This window comes from Notothenia rossii (genome assembly GCF_949606895.1).
Source record: "Notothenia rossii genome assembly, chromosome: 10".
Lineage (NCBI taxonomy): Eukaryota > Metazoa > Chordata > Actinopteri > Perciformes > Nototheniidae > Notothenia > Notothenia rossii.
Window position 1 is genome coordinate 25,092,680 of NC_136908.1, and position 15,878 is coordinate 25,108,557.

General features: G+C 38.8%; 1 protein-coding gene across 2 annotated transcripts; it reads left to right on the forward strand.

The window, feature by feature from the left end:
* The first annotated feature begins 10,583 nt into the window (after positions 1–10,583).
* On the forward strand, positions 10,584–15,166 carry LOC307021059 (C-type lectin domain family 4 member E-like). 2 transcript variants are annotated; one of them, XM_079652826.1, is made up of 8 exons: positions 10,584–11,995; positions 12,198–12,275; positions 13,272–13,379; positions 13,510–13,566; positions 13,678–13,749; positions 13,859–14,010; positions 14,106–14,230; positions 14,322–15,166. In XM_079652826.1, the coding sequence occupies exons 1-8, from the start codon at positions 11,932–11,934 to the stop codon at positions 14,491–14,493; spliced, it is 828 nt and encodes a 275-aa protein (XP_079508952.1). In that variant the 5' UTR covers positions 10,584–11,931; the 3' UTR covers positions 14,494–15,166. The 2 variants fall into 2 exon arrangements, with proteins under 2 accessions (XP_079508952.1, XP_079508953.1); XM_079652827.1 differs by having other exon boundaries at positions 13,290–13,379.
* The last annotated feature ends 712 nt before the right edge of the window (positions 15,167–15,878 follow it).

A 15,878-nucleotide genomic window follows, 5' to 3' on the forward strand; every position in this document is an offset into this window, starting at 1 on the left:
CAGATTCCATCCTCCAAAAAGAGCTTTTGTAAAAATACCTCTCACAGAGTTTTAACAAAAAGTATGATCACCTCCATGAAGGAAGGATTTATTGCAGGACTTGTGCATTCGACTGCATTTGATTTTGCTCGGAACAACAAAAAAACCTGCATTCTTGGAACGCAATGCCCTAGTGCAGGGGTCTGCAACCTTTTTGACCAAAAGAGCCATTTTGCTCCTTTTTCCCAAAAATGTTTTTGTCTGGAGCCGCAAAACATATTTCATAGCTTGATAGCTAATACAGTTGTATTTATTGTTATATCAGACAAAAACTACAGTTTTTTGCATTTATTAGGCTATTTATTACATTATATAAAACTGTTAACCTCTAATAAGAAACAAAGAACTCCTAAAAGGATAATTAAAAATAATACACAGGCCTACTTTAAAATAAATTAAACACAGCACTTGGGGAGTCCTCTGCGCATTTGAAGGAAAAACAAATATTATTAAAATGGGCCCACTTTGAAATAAATAAAACATATCACAAACGCGCATCATCAATGAGGCCACGAGATAAGTTTGTGCACAGATGGAAGGCTGACAGGCAGGTAGGCCATCCAGTTATTTTAGCCGGGCCGGCTAAAATGATTGGTCGTGCTTTTTACAGCGCTACGGCTTCCAGAGATTACTTTTTGTATGTATTTATTGTCAACGCATTTAATATATTCATTGCTATCGGGACGTTAAGAGCGTTCCATGGAATATAACAAAAAGTGTTTTCTGAAATAAATTACATACCTCATTGAATTATGACTGAAGGTCGTCAGCTGTCTTCCTCTCCGTGTTGTTCATCGATACGTAAAGGCTGCAGCACCTTTGACAACTTCTCTCTACATATCAAACATACCGGTAAACCAGCATCGTTTGCTGTGAAAGCATATAACTCAGTCCACACAGAATTAAATCCTGTGTTCCTCCGGTACTTTTCTCTGATTTATCCATAGTTCGCTCATCGAGCCGGGGGTCAGGTTATTCACCCGGAGGAAAAGGCGCTCGGCCACTCGCGCGGAACCGTAGCAGGATGTGACGCATATTTTAGTTGACCTAATTAAAACCGTTTTGTTTTTTATTTATGTGTCACAGTATCACCTCAAAATACAAGATACGAAACATTTTCAACCGTGCAACAAAATATAAATAGTCCTACAAGTACTTTTATTTTATTTCCTTCTTATTTTTGTCTAAGCTCAAGGGAGCCAGAGCAGAGGGCTTAAAGGGCCGCATGCGGCCCGTGGGCCGCGGGTTGCCAACCCCTGCCCTAGTGGGACAGTAGGGTATAATGAACTATTTAAGATAAAGATGGCGCCTGCCCATTAAGGGCTTTGTAGGCGAGAAGAAGAATTTTTAATTCTATCTTGTGTTCTACAGGGAGCCAAAACAGGAGTAATGTGGTCCCTTTTCCTTGCTCTGGTCAATACATTTTGAATCAGCTGAAGCAACTTAACTGACTTCTTGGTACACCCTGATAATAAAGAGTTACAATAAGCTAGCCTTGAAGTAACAAATGCATGGACTAGTTTCTCTGCATCGTTTTGAGGCAAGATATGCCTGTGTGATTTTGTAAATACATTTAGCACAGAACTACAATCATAACATCATTAGAAAATGAAATGATTTGATAATTTTTATGACTGTGATATTTTCTTTTCTTTGATAAATGCGGAGTTTAACAACCCTGCCCCTCCAATTAAGATTTCTTTCTCAGCTGGATGTGCTATCTGACAAACTTCTGAAGATTTTTGAGAAGAGAGGAGGACAGATAGGCCAGCGTCTGAACTGTATTATGTCAAACATGACTCAAGTAAAAATTCATTTTAAGGAAATTAAACATCGAGTCAATAGTGTACACATTTCATAGAGCAAAACAGATTCTTTCTTTTCGTATTCCCCTTCACTTAGGTCAGGGGTCGGCAAGCCGCGGCCCTTTAAGCCCTCTGCTCTGGGTCCCTTGAGCTTAGACAAAAAATAAGAAGGAAATAAAATAAAAGTATTTGTAGGACTATTTATATTTTGTTGCATGGTTGAAAATGTTTCGTATCTTGTATTTTGAGGTGATACTGTGACACATAAATAAAAAACAAAACGGTTTTAATTAGGTCAACTAAAATATGCGTCACATCCTGCTACGGTCCCGCGCGAGCGCCTTTTCCTGCGTGTGAATAACCTGACCCCCGGCTCGATGAGCGAACTATGGATAAATCAAAGAATTGTACCGGAGGAACACAGGATTTAATTCTGTGTGGACAGAGTTATATGCTTTCACAGCAAACGATGCTGGTTTACCGGTATGTTTGATATGTAGAGAGAAGTTGTCAAAGGTGCTGCACTGCAGCCTTTACGTATCGAGAAACAACGGGAACAACACGGAGAGGAAGACAGCTGACGATCTTCAGTCATAATTCAATGGGGTATGTAATTTATTTCAGAAAACACTTTTTGTTATATTCCATGGAATGCTCTTAACATCCCGATAGCAATGAATATATTAAATGCTTTGACAATAAATACATACAAAAATTAATCTCTGGAAGCCGTAGCGCTGTAAAAAGCACGACCAATCATCTGAGCCGGTGTTCCGGATTAACTTGTTTCCCGATCAACTTGTTTCCCGATCAACTCGTTTCAGTGGGGTGCGTGGCTTTCAACTGAAATACACATTTCGATCGCTTTCTTCTGTCGTTTACATACATCTTTTGGTATATTTGGCTTCTTAGGAACACGTTGATGCACATCCAGTACCAGTGTGTGAGGTTGTGATTACGATGGCGATATCCGGACGCGAACAGCGAGGACTACAACAAGACAAACGAGTTGCTTGAATAAATCATTTAAACCAGCTATTGTTGCCAGACTTATTACGGAATATCGTAGTTAATGTCCAAGTCCATCTGTGTATACCTTCAGACAGCCTCCAAGTTTGAAAGCAGCGTGGAGAAGTCTTCATCTGTGTTAAACTGTGATCCTCCCAGGGAACTGGGACCCGCCCACGTTAAAATGTGACCCGCCCAGGTTAAATTGTGTTACGATTTCTGTGGCTATCTACCAGCGATCATGTTTAATATGAAAGACTAACCACACATGTATCCCTTATAAAAACGGTATTGTGCAGCACTCATCCAGATAACATGTGACTGTTACCTGGTTTTGCAAAGATAGCAGCAGAAATGTCATTGGTGATATTTAGACTTTAAAATGCTGCTTGGTCATGAATGTTGGTGTCGGCAAACAATATTACGAATCCTCTATTCAAACATAATATTCAATGTGCATCGATATGAAAATAACAAAAAAGTTCATGCTGGACTCAAACCCGAGTCCCAACAGTAAAAATCAATCATGCCCTGCGCGTTACGAGTGCGCCACAAATTATCACGTCTTAATAAATCGCCACAGCTCATTTTCTTAGATTAACATTGTCAACAAGTTCTAGAAAAATGCAACCCGACATCATATTGATAATAATATATGATACAAATGTAAGACTGACAACAATAATAGTTAGTAAAGGATTTATTGATGTGAATGTTTTGAACAGTGAACACTTAACACAGAAATCGTAACAGTTTAACATGGGCGGGTCACAGTTTAATCTAGGCGGGTCACATTTTAACCTGGGCGGGTCCCAGTTCCCTGGGAGGATCGGTTTAACACAGATGAAGACTTCTCCATTCAACACGTCCTAACAGATCACCAGAGAACAATAAATCCAGTCGCTGTGTTGATGCCTGTTACATCACATTACATTACATTGCATTTAGCTGACGCTTTTATCCAAAGCGATTTACAATAAGTATTCACTGTTCAAAACATTCACATCAATAAATCCTTTACTAAATATTATAACTGGATGGCCTACCTGCCTGTCAGCCTGTCAGCCTGTCAGCCTTCCATCTGTGCACACATTTATCTCGTGCCCTCATTGGTCATGTGCGCGTTCGTGTGTGTTGGAGGAGGGGCTCTGTGAGGAAGTCTGAAGGAAGAGGCACATTTTCTCCGGTTGTGTATTTTCAAATTGTGTATTTTCAAATTCTAGCGCACCGAGGACGGGCCTCGACCGCGAATCCGGCGGCGGAGAGAGGAAGGACGACGGGACGACTGCTCCCCCAGCCGCGGCTCGAGCCCAGCCCCGCTTCGCACCCCAGGTTTCTCCATTCTTACCTACCCTAACTTTAACTATTTTTAGGGTGCAGCTATATGTTTTATTTATTTCAAAGTGGGCCCATTTTAATAATATTTTTTTTCCTTCAAATGTGCAGAGGACTCCCCAAGTGCTGTGTTTAATTTATTTTAAAGTAGGCCTGTGTATTATTTTTAATTCTCCTTATAGGAGTTCTTTGTTTCTTATTAGAGGTTAACAGTTTTATATAATGTAATAAATAGCCTAATAAATGCAAAAAAACTGTAGTTTTTGTCTGATATAACAATAAATACAACTTTATTAGCTATCAAGCTATGAAATATGTTTCGCGGCTCCAGACAAAAAAAATGTTTGGGAAAAAGGAGCAAAATGGCTCTTTTGGTCAAAAAGGTTGCAGACCCCTGACTTAGGTTAATGATGTCGATTTAGGGCGGGAATGTCTTCTCAAGAGGCTGTGTGTGCACCTCAATGAGGACCCAGAAGATCTGCTGAGAGAGTTTGTGGTCAGTAAAAGTAATATTTGACCTTTTGATTTTTTTTTTGGGCTTTAAAATGTGTATTTATTTTTATTTTTATTCTTTATTTATTTGGGGTCACATTATAGTACAAGTACAGTTTTTCAAATCATATATTTTCAGAGACCCGAAAGTGACAAATGAAATAGCAAACAAAATTAGTCAAAGTAAAATAAAAACGAAAAAGTACACAGGGGTTGTTTGAAATAGCAAATGTCTACACATGCACATATGCATACATATCAACATACATATACACATTCAATACACATACACATATACATGTGACCATACATACACATCTATACATATACATTCAATCGGTGTATAGGAACAGTCAAATAAAGGATGGTCGTCTTTGGGATACAGTATGTAAATTCTCCACTTTTTCCATACTTCTTCAAATGTGTTTTCCTGAAGCCTCATTGAGAAGGTGATTCTTTCCATAACATAGATTTCATGGATTTTGTCGTACCAGTTGTCAAGAGAAGGGATATCCGCTTTGAGCCATTTTCTAGTTATTGCTTTTTTTGCTGCGACAGTGAGAATTCCAAATAATTGTTTTGTTTGAGTTTGTGGGGATTACGAGTACGAGCCCAAATAGAAATTCGTCCCAGTTTAAAGGGATTTTTTCCTGTAGTATTATTTCCATTTCGATATGGATCTTTTGCCAAAAAGTTACAATTAAAGGGCAAGCCCAAAACAAATGGTAGTGGTGTGCTAACTGAGAACCACATTTCCTCCAGCGGCTGGGGGGCCCTAGATGATGTGATTTCTGAGCAGGGCTGAAAAAGTACCTGCTCAGCATCTTCCAACTAAACATTCTGTAGGTGCCTGAGCTCGAGATCTTCCATTGAAAAGTACAGTAATTTGTTCAGACTTCGTCAGTGATGGTTTTTTTGGTTTCGTTTTCCCATTTGTGTTTTATATAGAAAGTATTTTCCTTTTTAATATCTTTAAGAGCTTGGTAACGTTTGGAGATTACTTTCATCCCTGTGTCTGATGTGTATGCACTGGTGAAAACTATTAATAAAAGGGTTTTCAAGGGCCTTCTGGCTGTCTGACAGGGAACTATTTAAGTAACGGCGTACCTGTAGAAATCTAAAAAAATCACCGTTATTCAATCCATATAGTTTTTTTTGTGTTTGAAAATCAAACATGGTTCCTTTGCTGAAAAATGTGCAATATGAAGTAAGGCCATGTTTGGCCCAATCTTTAAATGTTTTACCCAGCTTGCTCGGGGTGAAATCAAGATCATGTGAGCACCATCTTAATATCTTCATTTCCTCCAGCAAGTCACTCCTGGTAAGGATCCTTAACCATAATTTTAAGGAGAGGTTTATCCAACGGTTATCTTTTTCCAGTAAGTTTTTAACATGTCTTTTATCCCCTAACCTTGCCTCGATTGGTACTTCTCCTAGTACATTATTCTCAATTTCTTTCCATCGAGCTCTGTAGTCTGGCTTGCACCAGCAGAACATGCTTCTTAATTGGGCTGATATATAGTAGTCCTTCAAGCAGGGGAGCGCTACTCCTCCCTTGTTTTTTGCTAGTTGAAGAGTACAGAATCTAATCCTTGGTTTCTTCCCTTGCCAAATGTACCTTGATATGGTTTTATCCCATTCGTTAAACTGCTTGTCTGTGATTTCAATTGGTAGATTCTGGAAAAGGTATAAGAGTCTAGGTAGGATGTTCATTTTCACTGATTCTATTCGAGATTCAAAGCTTAGCACTGGGATCAAGTTCCATCTATTTATGTCTTCTTTTATTTTCTGACTTAGAGGGTTGACATTTTGTGTATACAATTCCTCTAAATCTTTAGAGATGCTTACTCCCAGATATTTTAAGTTATATGCTTGGCTTGTAATTGAAGCTCAGTATTTGGGTTTTCGTTATATTAATTAAGTTTGTACCCTGAGACAGAACTATAAGTATCCAAAAAAGTCAGTAAACTCAAGAATGATTCATCTGAGTTTGACAGGTATATTAATATATCATCAGCAAATAATGATAATTTATGTTCCTGACCATATACTTCTACACCGGTAATATTGTTATTTTGAGTAACCCCCAAACTCAGAGCTTCGATATAAATTGCGAATAAAAGAGGGCTAATTTGACATCCCTGTCGTAATATGTATTTATTGAAACACCACATATTATATAGCCAAAAGTATGTGAACATCCCTGTTTTTTGTTTAATAGCCACTACACTGAAAAGCTAGAGGGCTTTTCATTTAAAACGGATACAGGAAGTGAAAGATTTGTTATCAGGTCAGGAGTATATCAGATAACAAGGAGGCTTAAAAGTACTGAATCTGACCAAATGTACTTGTTAAACACAGGGATTTAGTAATGGGTATATGTATTGATTTGTTAGATCTCACTCTGTTCCTTTTGTGACTGTGCACTCTGCAGGCAGAAGATGAAGACGTCATTCTGCGCTCCATTGAGGGGATTACAGTGGGACTTTATGTTGTCAAACACAATTCCACCATGAGACCAGAGGACAGACTGTCCTGGAAGGCCAACAGGTACTAACTGATGTGGACAACATTGCATTAGCTGCTACCATGTTATTTGGACTAATGCAGGGGTGCCCAACTAGTCGACTGCGACTGGGAATCTCCCCGCGATCGACCGGTCGATCGCAGGGAGATTCTCAGTCGATCGCGAGATGTGTCTAAAAATATAACAACAATATTCCGTTTTATCGTTAATGTCCTATAACATAATCTTCCTGTGCCAGAATAATGCACTTGAACGCATCAAAGCTTTGTGATTGGCCGGCGTCACCCCATGTATCGGGGCATGGCTGGTGGGCAGTGGGCATAGTTCGCTGACGTTGTCCGTGTCAACAGGAGTGACAGTCCGCACACACACAAGACCACAATTATGGCAGAAGCAAAAAAGCCCAAAATATATAATTTTCACTCCGAGTGGGAGGTTGATTATTTTTGTATCTATTCCAATTCAAAGTCCATCTGTCTCATCTGCAATGCGAGCGTGGCTTTATCGAAGAAGGGTAATTTAGGAGCGGCATTTCAAAACAGTGCACAAACGCTACGAGACGGAATTCCCTCCTAATTCTGCCCTACGCTCCCAAAAGGGGAGGGACCTGAAAGGACAGCTAAATGCACGGCAATCCATTTTCACAAGGCCCAACAACAATAGCAAGGCTACCATAGCATCTTATCGTGTCAGTCACGTTCTTGCGAAACACATGAAGTCTTTCAAAGACGGCGAAGTTGTGAAAGAAACATTACTGGAGGCTGCCGACGTGCTTTTTGGGGACAGTAAAAATAACAGTAGCATTTCAACAGGTTTTTGATATAATAAAAACTCAAGTTAGATACTGTTATTAATCAGCTGTAAGTTTTTGTTTGTTTTAACTTATTAATTATAATAAGAATGCGAACTTAAATTGATTATAGTCTATTATCAATTCAGGTTAAGAAACTAGTGTTGCTTGCATCCTATCTTAAAGGCATTTCTTTTTATACTCTACTAAAATGCAACAAAAAAAGGGTTTGATTCTATTAATTTTGTCTTTTTTATTGCACTTTGGCAGCAGATTCCTGTGTAGCTTCAGATCTGAGTTGTCTTATTAGTAAGCCTAATTTATACTTTTGTAGCAACACTATTTTTATATAATGGCAAAGCAAGGGTTCAGAGTCTTTTCTCTTTTTTCTGTGTCATATGCGGCAGCACTGTTCAATGTTTCTTGAAAACATTACCCACTGTAGTATGTGACGTGTGAATAAACTCCAACTCTGTATCAACAATACTGTTGTGTAACTTCAGTTAAATACCTGTATGTGTGTAGATTAGAAAGAGGTAAGATAAAGGATCTGCAGTATTTTATGAAGTATTAATCGTACAAAGGTCAGTTTTATACAAGTAGAAGTGTTTATTTACCTGGTATTAGGCTGTCAGTAATGGCTACGCCTCTCTATTTGGACTGGTAGATCTCGGCAGACTGGCAACTTTAAAAGTAGCTCTCGGTTCAGAAAAAAGGTTGGGCACCCCTGGACTAATGTATGCAATGAACCTGAACTACCCCCCTAAACTGAAGTGCACGTTCAAAGTGCTCCAGAAAATGTTAATGGAGCTAGATGGCAACATGCTCTCCAAGAAAGCCCACGCGTTTAAAAACGAACTGTTTGAGTGAGCTGTTGCCATGGACCATTGTAAACTTTTACAGCATTTATACTGGACTTTCATCGATACAACTGTCTTGCACTTCCTTTGCTCATGCTTTTTGTTGTATTTATTTGCATGTAAACTGCTGTGTTTAACTTCTAACTAAACATCATGCTTCATAATCTCTTCATTTTTTTATTCAAAAATGTGTATTTGCTAAGCCCGGCCGGAAACCACAACATCTGCAAGCAACAGTGTCTGAGGGCTTCTTAAGATTTAATAAACTATGAATGTTTCATATCCATGCAACGGGAAGAAACTCAGCTAACTGATGATATGAACCAACACAAGACTAATGCTGAGCCTCTGAATTAGCCCTGAGCGAGAAAATGCTAACGCCGTTAGCACAGAACTCACGGTATAAAACCCTTATTACTTATCGTAAATGCACATCCAACCCACCGATTAGCATCGTGAGATTACACAGATTCAATAGGTATCAGTATCATCACTCCATGATCAAAACTCGTGACATGAGAAACATAAACAGACATCACAACACGTGGCATTGGGTAGCAAACACGGCACATTTCTTACCTTAGCTGTTATTCTGATCAAAAGTTGTCTTCAATGGCGTTAAATGATAAAAACGCTGCTGAAGGTTAATCCATAGGTTAATCCAATGTGTATGTGTCACTTTGAAATGATTTCTGATAATCCATCAGCAATAAACCTAGTTTTAAGTTTTCAGATTTTAGAGTGTAAAATAGGTTTCGCTTTGGGCAAACTGCGTGCGCATTGCTCTCATTTCTCAATGGTAACGTGTGTGTATGTGGAAATTCTCCATCGATTCTATTGGCTCTAACGGTTCAAAAGAGATGTCAATCATCAAAATCGACCACTGGGTACCAGAGAAACGGCAAATACGCCCATTTCCACCCAATAGTTTTTTTTTGCTAAACCTCTCTAACAAGGTCAAATGTCATTTGTTTTGCATCAATCTTGATACAGGGTACTTATTATATGTTGTACTTTGGATTCCTAAAGCTTTTAGTCTACTAACCCATCATTCAAGGGTGGTTTTCACTATAAGTAAAAAAGAAAAATATTTGTTTACTATGTTCAATCTGAATTTTCTTTAAAATAAAAAACATCTATATTGATTCTGACTTTTCTGCATCCAACTCACAGGTTTATCATTACTTTGAGAAAAAAGATTATTAATTTACCCCTTTTTAGAAGTGAAGATATTGTCATGTGTTGTGGAAAAGTCCTTTTCGAGCCTAAGACCTGAAAAACAGGCTTGGAGCCTAACAGAAGTAGCTAACTAAAGTTGTCAGATGCATGTTATGAAGTAAGAAGTAAAAAATAATTACGGATGTATAATTTAGTAAAGTGAAGGATTTAAAAATCTTTTTACAGAACATTTTATTTGTGCTTCGAAAGCTCGCTCAAAAAATGTCACAGAATGATCAACAACAAACACACTATCAAGTCAAATGAACATCCTGCATTTTAACAACATCCTTTCAATAAAGAGGAACTTCACTGTGCCTCCAACAAACACATGTAAGAACAGACATAATTATTATTATATATATATATATATATATATGTTTTTTTTACAATAATATTTAACTGTTAGACAAACAAACATGTACTTTAAACTAAACACTTCTGAAGCATCACTCAGTTTAAGAATCTTAACACGTTATTTATTTACTTTTGTATATCAAGTGTTTCAGTGGGAGTATTGAGAGCTACCACACAAGCTTCCCACGATAAAACCCCTTTTCTATAAGGACTCCATTGTTACAGATCATAATTAGTAGTAGTTTTTCCAAACAGAGAACAATTGAAATATCTCTTTCACAAACAAATAGATGAAAGATTATATTTTGTCTGTGTTCAAATCCTGACTTAAACACATCGAAACAGTTATTTAAATGCAAGAAACTCAGCTGTTGAAAAATAACTTTTTCAATGATTTTACCTGGAAATGGGAGGTTTGATATGGGCCTGTAGTTGTTCATTACTGAAGCGTCTAGATTGTTCTTTTTTAAGAGGGCTTTAATGACTGCAGTTTTAAGGGCCTGTGGAAAAACACCTGAGTGAAGAGACTTGTTTACTAAACTTAACACAAAAAGTAAGGGAACAATGCTTTTTGGCAATAAATCTTATACCGTTGGAAAGCCTGTTTTCTGACCTTTCCAATGTGAGGAACAAGCATTTGTGGGATGAGCAGCAGAGCTGAGTATGTGGGGTGCGCCCATGAAAACTGTGACAAATTTCCTCTGCCAATGCCAAATAGCTTTTTTTGCTGCTGACTCTAGTTTGGTGTTGTTTGGTGGATTGGATGATTGAAGTCTGACAAATACAGACATATTGGCAACAATTGATTTATGAACAATTGATTCATTTAACAAGCAGCCTCAGTAGCGTGTGGAAGAACCAAACACAGCCTCTCCTACAGCAGGGCCAAGTTGATCCCACAAGTGTTCATTGGGGTTGAGGTCAGGACTGCAGGCCATCCTCTCCACTCCTAGCCTTCTCTGCGTCTTCTCCACACTGTGACCCTAGGCAGAATCTGAACTCACCGCTGAACATAATGTTCCTCCACATGTTGAGGCTCCTAGCAGCCATACGAGACCGGAGAGTGGCTGCTCTGTGGCATTGGCAGAGGAGATTTGTCAAATTTTTCATGGGCGCACCCCACATACTCAGCTCTGCTGCTCATCCCACAAATGCTTGTTCCTACCAAATGTGGTACCATTGGAAAGGTCAGAAAACAGGCTTTCAAACATTATAAGATGTATTGCCAACAAGCATTGTTACAACATATAAATCGTATACCAAACACAAATTGCCTTACTTTTTGTGTTAAGTTTATATGTGGTAGACCTGACAGTTAAGTTATCTGGACTGGAAGCAAAAACAACCTTATAAGGACTTCCTTTAGATACATTTTGAGGAACTCTCTTTAAAGACCTCCCCATCTACGGGTCCAACAGGAAGTCTTTTTTTCTTCTAATAGTGTGCAGTGAAACGCTCCTGTAGTTCTCTTTCAAAGTCACTGACGATCACAGCGATAAAATGTCTGCAGCTGAAGTTGTGTATTCTAATGAGGAGATTACAATGGAGAGGGGAAACACTGACGGTGAGTCTGAAGTATAATAATCTATCTATCTATCTATCGATCATATTGCTTTCAATATTGCTTTGCAATAGCTTTCTCAGAAATAATTAGAAGACGCCTTTGTTTCTGATGTTTGAGGGATATGAATGTTTCATCTCACTTTAAATCAGTGCTGAGGACAGATTCACAGCTTTTTCAGAAAGTTTTGTGTTTTGTGTTTCAGGAAGCGCTAACTCACCGATTGAAACCACTTACTCTGAATTCGGCATTGTGAGGAGACGGCCATCTACAGAGCTTCCTGGTTAGTAATAAAAAACATAAAAGCTTAATATAAAAGGAGAACAATTACCTGAGCAGAGTTATGACATGGAGGGGGGGGGAAGCCAGTTTGAAGAGGTGGGTTTTGAAGGCTTATTTGAAGGATGATAGGGTTGGTGATTGCCTGATAAGGAGGGCGTTCCAGAGGGATGCTGCAGCAGAGAAGGCCCTGTCATCCCAGGTCTGAAGTAGTCCTGGTGGACTTTAGGGTGTTTGCAGACCTGAGGCAACGGGTGGGGATGTGACAGTGGACGAGGTCAGAGAGATAGGGGGGGGCAGGTTGTTTAGGGCTTTGAGGTGGTGAGTGATATTGTGTAGACTCTTCTGCTTTTGACTGGGAGCCAGTGAAGGTTGTGGTGGACCGGAGTGATCAGTATCGGTGGAGGTGAGCAGGAGGGAGGCAGAGCTTTGGACGTATTGCAGTTTGTGGGTGATTTTGTTTGGTAAACTGTAGAGGACGATGTTGCAGTAGTAGAGTCTGGATGGGGGGATGGATGAAGGTTTCAGCAGCAGTAAAAGAGAGGGAGGGTCAGAGGCGGAAAATGTTCTTGAGGGGGGGGGGGGAAACAATTTTGCTGATGTGGTAGGCATGGGAAGAAGGAGAGGGTCTTTTCAAATATGACACAGAGGTTGGGGATCTGGGTGGAGGGGGTATCAATGGGGAGTGAGTTATTGGATAAGATACTGCCAAATTTGAATATTTAAACATACTATTTTGGAAAACTTGTTATACAATTATTGTATCCAAAAAAAAAAAATGTTGGTAAATCTAAGTTACATGTGTTAACCTATTCACCCTCATACAAACAGATTCAAATACAAATGAGGGGTTACTTCTGCTTTAAAGACCATTATGGAGATTATTACAAGTTCAAATGTCCTCATTAAAATAAATTGATGTTTCGAGAACATCTTTAGAACAATGACCCTCACCTTTTTGAAAACACATCCCAAGTGGTCTCTCTCTTTCTGGGCACAGAGTATTTGATATTTTCAGATGGACGATGCAGAGTCACCTCAGAGAGAGCGGCTGTGTTTGTTCTCAGCGTTATCCTGGCAGCTTATCTCATCACTCTCGGCCTAAACTGTGAGTTTCTCTCTTCTTCTCTGCATTTCAATTATTACCTAGATCTGTCCTTATGATAATCCTCACTCTAAATTGGAAAGATTACTACTATTCCACAAACCATACTTTCTTTCTCTTTTTTAACAATCAGTGTATAAAAACAACCAAACCAAAGAAAATCTTCGGGCTGTGGAAAAGAATCTCAAAGGTTGTTTTAACTCATTTTGTAATAACACTCACATATTATCATTACTTATATGTCTGAAATAATAACCTTCACCCTAAATTGACCTTGGAATGTTTTGCCTCTGATGGATAGTGTGCTCTACAAACTATACGATTCTCCAAAAGATGATAGATGAGCGTGACGCTGAGATAAAAAACCTCACAGGTAACTTTCTCACATGTTTGCATCTTCTGATGATGAAGTGACAGATTGTCACACACATAAAACATATGTGTATCACCTGAATAAAGACTTTGCTCTGATCTTTTTAAAGGGGACTCATGTACAAAATGTCCAGTCGGCTGGGAGCGTTATGGAGGGAAATGCTATTATTTCTCCACCAATAAAGCAACATGGTCAAGGAGCAGAAATGAATGCAGACATCAAAGAGGAGATTTGGTTAAGATAGAGAGCAGAGAGGAGCAGGTATAACACACTGCTGCAGGGTCACGATTCACCACTTTGTTTCTGCAGTAGTTAGCACAGAAAAGTTATTTAACATATTTGTTTTTGCTGTCCAGGAATTCCTGGAGCAGAAAGCCAGAGTTAAAATGACTGCAGGTGAGGACAAGTTCTGGATCGGACTGACGGACTCAAAGACAGAGGACACATGGCTGTGGACAGACGGATCACCACTGGACAACAGGTTTGATTGTTGTAAACAAATTATTTGTCAATTTCTAATATCAAAGTCATCACTTTAATTAAAGCACGTCTTTCTATTCCAAATATCTCAGTTTGAAGTTTTGGTGCGGAGCTGAGCCAGACAACTATAAAGAGGTCAATCCTGATGGAGAGGATTGTGCGAGGATGGGGGAGAGAGGCAGAGCAGCACACGTGATGTGTTGGTTTGATGCATCCTGTGAAGACCCTCACAAAAGTATCTGTGAGAAACCAGAAGACAGTTGAAGTGTGTCTGAAAGCAGTTCAGCTTAAGTCTCGCTCAGCATGTTTAAAGCTCATGATCAAATAAATAAATACAGCCCTGCAAACATTAGAACAGTTTCTTGAATGTGTTCAACATCAAGGAAGGGTACCAGAGGAGGAGGAGGTACTCTCTGCAACTATTGACATTTTCTTTAAGTCCTTTTTCATGCAAATCATTTTATTGGATTTGCAAAACAAATATTGTGGAAGTGTAACTTTGGACTTTGGGTTAATGTGACAGCATTTCTCATTATTTACAGAATTTTTTTTAATCCAAAAATGTATGGAAAAATGTATAAGCAGATGTATTCATAATTATTATAATTATTTGCATTTCAATAAAAAATATAAAAAAAGTAAGCTCCACCTCAACCGAACAGTAAAATCATATGAATGGACAGGTAATAATAATTTGATTATATAATATAAAATATTATAACAGTCGGAGTACTTTCAATAATTTTCAATGCAAGACTTTTATTCAAAAATGTATTCACCTTTGAGATGTAGTTGAGTAGAAGTTGGCATGAGAAGAAAAAACTACACTTTCAAGTATTTTCAAATTGCAAATAATAATTTAACAAAGTTTTTACCGAACTGTTTCATTTATGCTACGACAACAAATTGTCAAATGAAATAAATGATTTATCCATAATTTGTCTTGTTTGTATTTTTGTATGCAACTTTGAAAGCTTTTATTTTTACAAAAACGTGGATTGAACGTGATGTAAAACATGCACTTGGAGGTATGTGCTACCAAGCAAGCCTCCTCGACATTGAGAAACACCCAAGAGGTTTCTCAATACTCTAATTTCCCCTCCTCGACTCCTATCCTCGAGACTTAGTCCCGCCCACAGGAGATGCGAGCGGAGGACTGAGGAGGGGAACCGAGGAGAGAGGAGGGGAAGCAGCAGGCTGTTAGAGAAATGAGAACTCCTCTGAGCGGTCATTTTAAAGAGACGTCCATTAATGATGACAGGAGGCACAGCAGCACTCTGTCTGATGGACAGATGTGTTCATGACGACTTATATATTTACTTTTAATTCATTGACAGTGCGGTATAATGAGACAATAACAGGCTGCAGATGCGGACATACACACACACACACACACACACATATTTATATAAATATATACAATTTCAGAATCAAACCAGTATGAGAGCACTTTCATAATAACGTAACACAATCAGAGACTGGACATATCCCCCCACCCTCTCTCTGGTCGCCGAAATGGGGAATTGAAATTACAGGCCAAAAGTTGTATTTACAAGTATTAAAAGTAAGAATAGGACACCATGCAAACCAACTGAGACCCGTCTGTCCGCCGCATCTACGCACTGTACAACACACACAAACACACACCT

Excerpts from the sequence above, each read along its gene's own strand:
- LOC307021059 (XM_079652826.1), top strand. The coding sequence starts at position 11,932 with ATGTCTGCAGCTGAAGTTGTGTATTCTAATGAGGAGATTACAATGGAG. Across the intron at positions 13,380-13,509 it reads CATCACTCTCGGCCTAAACT|TGTATAAAAACAACCAAACC; the intron begins GTGAGTTTCTCT and ends TTTAACAATCAG. Across the intron at positions 14,011-14,105 it reads TAGAGAGCAGAGAGGAGCAG|GAATTCCTGGAGCAGAAAGC; the intron begins GTATAACACACT and ends TTTGCTGTCCAG.